The sequence below is a fragment of the Atta colombica genome, unplaced genomic scaffold (assembly GCF_001594045.1).
Source record: "Atta colombica isolate Treedump-2 unplaced genomic scaffold, Acol1.0 scaffold47, whole genome shotgun sequence".
NCBI classification, from domain to species: domain Eukaryota; kingdom Metazoa; phylum Arthropoda; class Insecta; order Hymenoptera; family Formicidae; genus Atta; species Atta colombica.
Genome location: NW_017259536.1, coordinates 3,865,552 through 3,873,801, shown reverse-complemented (window position 1 = coordinate 3,873,801; position 8,250 = coordinate 3,865,552). Strand labels below are relative to the sequence as shown.

The following is an 8,250-nucleotide window of genomic DNA, read 5'->3' as shown; positions in this document are numbered from 1 at the left end:
TAATATTATTTTAAAAAAATTTTAATGGGTTGCAAAAAATTTATATATATCAGTTCTCTAATGATCGCATATATTTATTTCGTTTCATACAATTTATTCAAGCAGTTGACTTAGAAAGGTGATTTAGGTCTTCACGAAGATGTTACCGCAAGAACATTGCGATGATTTATTAGTAATTTCTATCCTCCACTTTAATCAAATCGAGTGTGAAAAAGTCTCCCCGCCAATGGCAATTTCTTCAGTCATAGAATTTTTGTGCAAGATGCATATATTTTGAAAGAACAACTCGATTTCTCGTTCGAAATCTTCTGACGACACTCGAGAGACGAATCTCCATAACGTCATTTTATGCGCACAAGATATATTTTTCATACATACGGATACAATCGCTTTTATCTCGAGAGATGCGAAAATCGCGAGTGCATGCTGTATAATCGCCGTAGTATTGCACACGATACCTGTCCCAAGGAAAGCTCGTCGTTCGTGTTACATGGGAAGGAATAAGTACCTTGAAGTACAAACGGGCATCTACGCAAACGCGTTTAGCATATTCTATATTTCTATATTTCTTTTGTGAGTGATGTATTGTACTAGAAAAGAGAAAAAAGAAAACGCGCGTAAAAAAAAAAATTAAAGAAAAGGAAAAATAGAATGAACGAAAGCTTGAAAAGAGAGTGACCGGTAAATCCTCGTTTGGCGGTATGTTCCTCAATTTTTCAGAAACTTTCCGCCGATATTAGATGCGTGCGAATACGGCCGAGTCGCTAAAAAGTTAACGACGGAACAAAACCATCGGACGAGTTAGAAGCGGAGGAGAGCGGAGAAGAGCGAAACACACACGAGTGTGAGCTCTGGCACACTTTAAAGTGAAAACTAATACCGCAAGCCGACAGGGAAAAAGAAGTTAGATAAAAAAAAAAGGAGAAGGGCCAACGGGATGTTTTTTCATGTTAAAAAACATTTGTAGTGAAACTGCACTGCACCGAGCGTGGAGGATAGACGAAAATTGGCGATCGGTAGGGAAACAAGGAGGAAGGAAGAAAGTATTTAAAAGAAAAAAAAAGGAAAGGAAAAGAAATGTGTATTTGCGAAAGCACTCCCTTTTACTCCCTTCTGAAATAGGAAACAGGGCGTACAGGACTTCGCACGCCGGCGCAGGAATGAATTGCAGGCGAACTGGAGAACACGAGAACACCGTGAGCGAAACTGCATGCGTTTCTCTTTTATACCGCTAACAGATTGCGCAATAGTGCCCGAGACATTTCTGGCATTTGATCTGATTACATCTGGTAGGTCCTCGGTGTTCGCTTTTGCATGGCCCTTATTGACCCCCATCGCCCCATCTCCTTGGCTGCGCCAATGTTATTCGGAGCATTTGACGACAGATCGGCTATATTGATGTCCTGTCGATGCTTGTAACGCTCTCGAGTCGCATGATCGCTTTATCGCGGAAAAACGTCCCCGGATACATTTCAATAATTCATTCGAATCCAGGAATTTTCGTCTTCCCGGGACGCTTTTCTCACCTCTACCGATATATAACATCTCCAGTCTTCTATTCCATATTTCTTGACACACACATTTACCAAGTGATAGATAGTCGTCACGGATTGACGCGTGTTGTACGTCGCTCAGGTGCAACTTGATGAAATGACGTCCTTCCACCTAAATGCATCAGTTCGATCCGTGACGAGTTAACTTATCGACATGCGCGATTACACCAAGACAGATTAATGTCGCAGATGTGGATCAATAGGCACGAATGTTACTGACCTCGTTAATCTACTGTGATTAAAATCTCTTTCTGAAATTACTGACATTACTTACATTAATTTTTATTATCTCGCTGTAATTTGATCATTTTATTATGCGACACAAAATATAATTCGTGTGATATCAGACTTAGTGCTTCTTTTTTTGAGAAAAATTAAATGAAAGCAACAATGTCAATTGCTAAAACGATGTCAAAATATTCCGACCTATACGAGAATACAGCTCTTAACATAAAATTGAAATTCATATCTGTATTAACGATCACTTCTTTTTTATGATAAGAATATTGACAACCAGTTTGACGTTACACGTTCCAGAGTGGCGATAATATTACCTATAGATAAAAAGAAATTCTCTTTGTGTTACGAGGTGTTTGAATAATTGCTTTTTATAGGTGCGAGATTTTTATCGAATAATATATATCTATATATAAAGAGGAAAGAAAAAGATTACATTTTTTTTTAATTCAACTTTCTTTTATGTTTTATTAGATTTTACGTGTCGCATTGAAATATTATACCGATACTCGTTCTCGAGAATTGATCATTATTGAATTAAAAATACAATTGTAATTATAATTAAAACTCTTGATTAAATGCGGAGTTATCGTTTACGCGAAGCTATTTTCTTCATTCTCTTCATAAAGACTTCATTGCTATTATAAATACTATTTGATTCGAGATGAATTTAGACTTCTGTTACTGTTTATTTCGTTACGCACGTTCTTTACGTTTCTTACGAAACTTTATAATTAGAAAGACTGTCGCTTACTAAAAAGAGAAAGGAATAACTCTTTACATTACTCGCTGCCATAACGCGCGATGCTGTTTAATCGTATTTATTCTTCTTCTCTCCAGGAATACTCCGTACAATTAACATTTCGGGAACAATGGTTGGATGAGAGATTACGGTTTAATGACTTTGGAGGTATGTAAAGTTCATAATAGTATTTTATAACTGATTTTCAGTTTGAAATTTCTATGCTTTCGGTATTGATGTTTCGACGCTGATAAGAGTCACGATGCGATAAAACAGGAGCAACAGTAATATAACAGTCATGCAATGCGTGTACAATGCCGTGTCATACGAATATCACAAGAATATTAGTTTAAAGGTGGAATATATTTCCCGTAACTGCATAGATTGCAATATGGAAAAAAAATCAAAAAGTCCGATCAAAGTGTATCCTTCTTTTATTTTCCATAAATGCCAAAGTATCTTCATGCAGTAACATCACACAAACGCGATATTTTGCGGTCAAACGGGAAAAGTTCGGACGCACAAAGAGTTTATACACTTTTTTTCATGTTGCAATTATATCATGCCTCAAAGGACGAATCGTAACATTTTATTCGCTCGCGCTGGTCGTTACGCAAATTTAATAGCGGCTATTTTTATCATCCTTTGGCAAATTACCGCTGATATTCGCGCTTTCTGCTTACTGAATGAACGCTAACGTATTCGTTAACGTACACCTATTTTTCACGGATGTTTCATGTCCACTGTTCTCGTTGAACGTTGCAGGTAAACTTAAATATTTAACCCTGACGGAGGCTAGCCGCGTCTGGATGCCAGATTTGTTCTTCTCGAACGAGAAGGAGGGTCACTTCCATAATATCATTATGCCGAACGTATACATACGAATTTTCCCGCATGGCTCGGTTCTTTATAGTATACGGTGAGTACCAGCGTTATGGATGTAATCAATCTACGGCGAATGCAGAGTCAGCTTAATCAGCGAAATTGCGCAATTTTTCACAAAGAATTATTGATGTCGTTTTTTTCTTCTTTTTCTTCTCTCCTCTGCGAATTTGAGGGTGCTTATATGAAATCCAAATTAAAAAATCGTTCAATATATACCTAGACGGGAATTTATTATTCATTACATTCGCATTTCATTCTCGTGATAATGTCGCAAAATTCCCATCGCTAAAGTACACATCGGAGATCTTGTGTATCGTGCCGGATGACGAAACATAAGCGCGTTTGTGTAACCATTGCGAATTGGATTCTTACTTCCACAGGCATTAAATATAAACCATCCTTATTTTTCTTTCCCTGACGCAGGATATCCTTGACGCTCTCGTGTCCCATGAATTTGAAACTGTATCCCCTGGATCGACAAACTTGCTCACTTCGTATGGCGAGTTGTAAGTAATTTCGATGACTCGGTAAACTTCGTTTTCCATCCCATTTAGCTAGATTAACACTCCGCGGTAAATATTTTTTCGTTAAACATTACCGAAGTTAATCATTCGTCGAATAATAACCGTCTTCGTCCGTCCCGATAGACGGATGGACGACGGACGATTTGGTCTTTCTCTGGAAGGAAGGCGACCCCGTTCAAGTGGTTAAGAATTTACACCTACCCCGGTTCACCCTCGAGAAATTCCTCACGGACTACTGCAATAGTAAGACGAACACCGGTAAGTGAAGACTTGCGTTGAGAAGAAAAAACATGATGAATTCATATAACGATTCTAATGGTGAAATAAAAAAAAAAAACAGGAGAGTACAGTTGCTTGAAAGTGGACCTGCTCTTCAAGAGAGAGTTCAGTTACTATCTCATTCAAATCTACATCCCATGCTGTATGCTCGTTATCGTGTCCTGGGTGTCTTTCTGGCTGGATCAGAGCGCCGTGCCTGCTCGGGTGTCATTAGGTATAAATTATTATCTAGGCGCAAAGCGATGTTATAATTCAAAGTTGTAATTCACGTAACAAGGAAAAAAAAAAGATTTGTTAAAGTAATTAAAAACTTCACTTTCATTCAGCGAATTTACAATCGTAATATACGAATAGCTTTTTCTATGTTAAATTAGCAAAGTATAGTTGAATAAAATTAGCGATTATAAATAATCGTATTTGTTGCAACAGCACAACAAATTTATTAATACTGCAAAGATAACTTTCTATGTCGTAGGCTGCAGAAGAAGCGGAAGAAAATAGCTTTGTAGTTGTTATAAAATTCTTTAATTTGATTGTTCTCGCTCTTAGTTCTTCACTGGATCTAAATGTATGAACCAATCGTATTAAAGAATCTTCCAATACAATTGCAAAGATTTTTCTGCTGAACGCAGCCATAAATAATCGTAACGAGGAGCGAAACGTGATCACCACGCGACAGAGATTAAAATAAATACTCTAAATGTGTTTAAATTTATACCCAGAAACAAGAAAAATCAATATTACTATTAAAAGAATGAATAGAATTGCAGATATTGGTTGAATGTGAATGATTGAATTTATTTTTAACTCAGTTTTAACGTCAAATATGAAGAGCTGCAATGTACACATTGAAATGAATTATTTAAAGACTAGTTAATGTAACGATTAATGATCTTGTAAAAAAAAAAGAAAGGAAAATACATTTTTATTTTAGACACTCGTCTGTTTTATTTATTTTTTTACTCGCGCTTATTAAATCATCTTACAAGATTAATTGCAAAAATCTACAAAAGTCTGTCGGTCTTCTCCCGTCCAGGCGTTACGACACTGCTGACAATGGCCACACAGACATCGGGGATAAACGCCTCACTGCCACCGGTCTCCTACACGAAGGCTATCGACGTTTGGACAGGAGTGTGCTTGACCTTCGTGTTCGGTGCACTACTTGAATTCGCGCTGGTCAACTACGCGTCGCGTAGCGACATGCACAGCGACAACATAAAGAAGCAGTTTCCACAGAACGAGATGGAACATTCGTCGTCGATTGATCCGTCTTCGGAATTGCTCGAGCCGGATGGATCCGCCAACTTCGCTATGGTTAGTATACCAACAAGGCATGACGTTCCTCGAGCATCTCCATGCACGCGCTCAAGATACTTCCGACATAGCTGTTTTCTTCTCCTCGAACTTTTCCGGAAACTTTCGTTTTGGTTGACGAGGACGTGAACGTGTTGCGGCAACATCATAGCAACTATAATTAAACAAGAAAAATCCTATTTCAGTCAAAGCGGATCTTAGTGCTCAAATATTTCTATGTGAATTTATGTACGTATCTGATTCTGCTCGCTAAAATTTTTTTCAGTCATGAGCAGAACCAGAGTACTAATATCACTTATTAAATTGACAAGCAATTTAATCAATTTTTAATGCTAATAAGCATCTTTATAAGAATACTAATAATCTAGACGTTAACGAGAATCATAAACTGTGAAAAATTTATTGCGAAAAATATTGTCTCAGCTCAGGATAGCATTATATTATTTTTTATTTGTTATAAAGAATTGCAATTGAAAAATCTGAGTTTGTATGCATCAAAGGAAGAGATCAGGATTTTTCTAGACACTTCTTCTAGATGAAAATGAGATTCTTTTATGCAGCAAAAAGAAGAGGGTCGAGATTCTTTCGATTAGAATCGAAATAATTTGAATTAAGGAGCCAAGAGTACGAGAAATTAATGGTTCAATACCACCCGAATTCTTTCAGAAGCCTCTGGTCCGACACCCGGAGGATTCCATGTCGATGGATAAATTGCAGCAGTGCGAAATACATATGCAACCACGGAAAAAAAACTGCTGCAGGTCGTGGCTGTCCAAGTTCCCGACGAGGTCCAAGCGCATCGACGTCATTTCACGGATCTTCTTCCCAATCGTATTCGCTTTCTTCAACCTCGCGTATTGGTCCACGTACCTGTTTCGGGAGGACGAGGGGCAAGAATAAATCTCGAGGGGAAGGCGCTCGGATCAACAAGGGAAGTGGCTCGCGGCCATCCTCAGCAACAACAGTTCCAACAGACACGACCGCCGCAACAACGTTCACGTCCTCGTCAACGACAACTGTATCATCAGCCTCATAATCGTCATCATCATCATCATCATCATCCACCTCAGAATCATCATCATCATGATCCTCCCCGTCATCACAGTCATTTTTATATACAGCAACAGCAGACTCACGGCAGTAATCCGTCGATGACGCAACATCATTCGCTGCCACGTACGTATCAACAGGACCATCATCATCAGCAGCAGCACCACCATCATCATCAGTTACATCGTCATCAGCGTTATCATCCAAATCGTTCGCCATCACCGACTTTCTCGCTGCTGAACGACGAAGACTGCGTCGCCGGCCGATGTTCGCCGATGAAAACAACGCGACATCACTCACATAGGAGCTCGGCGAGGTCGTCGCCGTCGCGATGGCCTTCGCCAGCATCCTCAGCGTCGCCTCTGGATACGCCGTTGCGTGCCGCAACACCTTCGCCGATTGCGGTACCGATTTCGTCCACGACATCGCTGCCCATGTCGGCTACGATATCGTCGAAAACGCGTTACTGGCTGAGAAAATTGCTTTTATGTGGATATCCGGATGATGCCCGAGGCAGCGCGAGAATCGACTACATTGCGCGCTATGCCTTCCCATTCATGTTCATTCTCTTCAACGTCTTGTACTGGTGTATTTATACGGGTCATGAAGGCGACAATGTCGGTATAGAAAAGTGAAGAAGGATAGCGTATACAAAATTATGTGTACGAAAACTGAGTGATTCGTCAAGTCGGATAAATCCTTGAAAAAATACCGAGGCAAACTTTTTACGAGCTCCGATTATAAGATACATTAATATCAATAATGATATTTTGCAATCAGACTATGTTTGCTCGACGAGGACTGACCGGAGGCACTTCGACGTAGAGATAAACCTTCACTGTTCGCGCCCGAAACGAAAATACTTCAGGACGAGGATCATCTAAAGCAACGAGGATGTTAGCGACGTTCAGAACACATCTCGCGACGGTCAAAATGATGAGGATGAAATATAACATCTTAATTGCGTATTATATCTCATACACACACACACACACACACACACACACACACACACACACACGCACGCACACATAGACATATACACGTATGCATGCATGTATGCACATCGTACTCAATAATTTGCTCGGAAGACCGCGTGCCACAGACTGAATTGAAGTAGAGGGCCCTGTATAGCCACGGCCTGTTAACAATGAAAGAAAAAAAGAGGCGTAAAATTTATAAGTATAAATATATTTACGTTGCGCGAGATTGTGCGCTGTTGGACCGCGAACGTATCCGTCATTGCGAAATTAACGTCGGATAGTTCGTCGGATCCAATAAATATTATTGTAAGATGAGATAATGGTGAGATAACACACGGCACGTCGAGACAACGCGGTTCGCTTCAGCTTTTCCACGTAAAACGACAATTGTCTCAATAAGTACACGAGACATTTCTCATCATTGAGTTTCAAGAATACGAAATAATCGGCGTTGACGCTGCGTCATGTGTTATCCTTCCTCAAGCCTGTATAAGATGCACACGAGGATCGGTTGCGGAATGTTCGACGCTGGAAAAAAAAATATTGAAAGTTATGTGTCTAGAAAGGTGTCGAACGTTCGATCTTTCGGGTGTATAGATCAACCTGTTGGTATCTGGCAGGTTTATCAATCATCCTAGCGGTACCAAATGACGCAGACCGAAGCCTCGAAAGCTCGTGTT

The 8,250-nt window shown here is 39.6% G+C and overlaps 1 protein-coding gene across 10 annotated transcripts in view; it reads left to right on the top strand.

Moving 5' to 3' along the window:
- Positions 1–8,189, top strand: part of LOC108691567 (glutamate-gated chloride channel) — a 77,493-nt gene extending 69,304 nt beyond the window's left edge. For 7 of the 10 annotated variants that reach the window (XM_018199365.1, XM_018199362.1, XM_018199364.1 and 4 more), the window contains 7 exons: positions 2,631–2,700; positions 3,298–3,451; positions 3,841–3,923; positions 4,065–4,199; positions 4,282–4,434; positions 5,257–5,537; positions 6,659–8,189. In XM_018199365.1, coding sequence (XP_018054854.1) covers positions 2,631–2,700; positions 3,298–3,451; positions 3,841–3,923; positions 4,065–4,199; positions 4,282–4,434; positions 5,257–5,537; positions 6,659–7,222 — 1,440 coding nt within the window. In that variant the 3' untranslated portion in view covers positions 7,223–8,189. Of the gene's footprint in view, positions 1–720; positions 1,197–2,630; positions 2,701–3,297; positions 3,452–3,840; positions 3,924–4,064; positions 4,200–4,281; positions 4,435–5,256; positions 5,538–6,203; positions 6,526–6,658 lie in introns of those variants that run through there. The other 3 variants (XM_018199361.1, XM_018199369.1, XM_018199368.1) reach the window with 3 other exon arrangements.
- Positions 8,190–8,250: the final 61 nt, after the last annotated feature.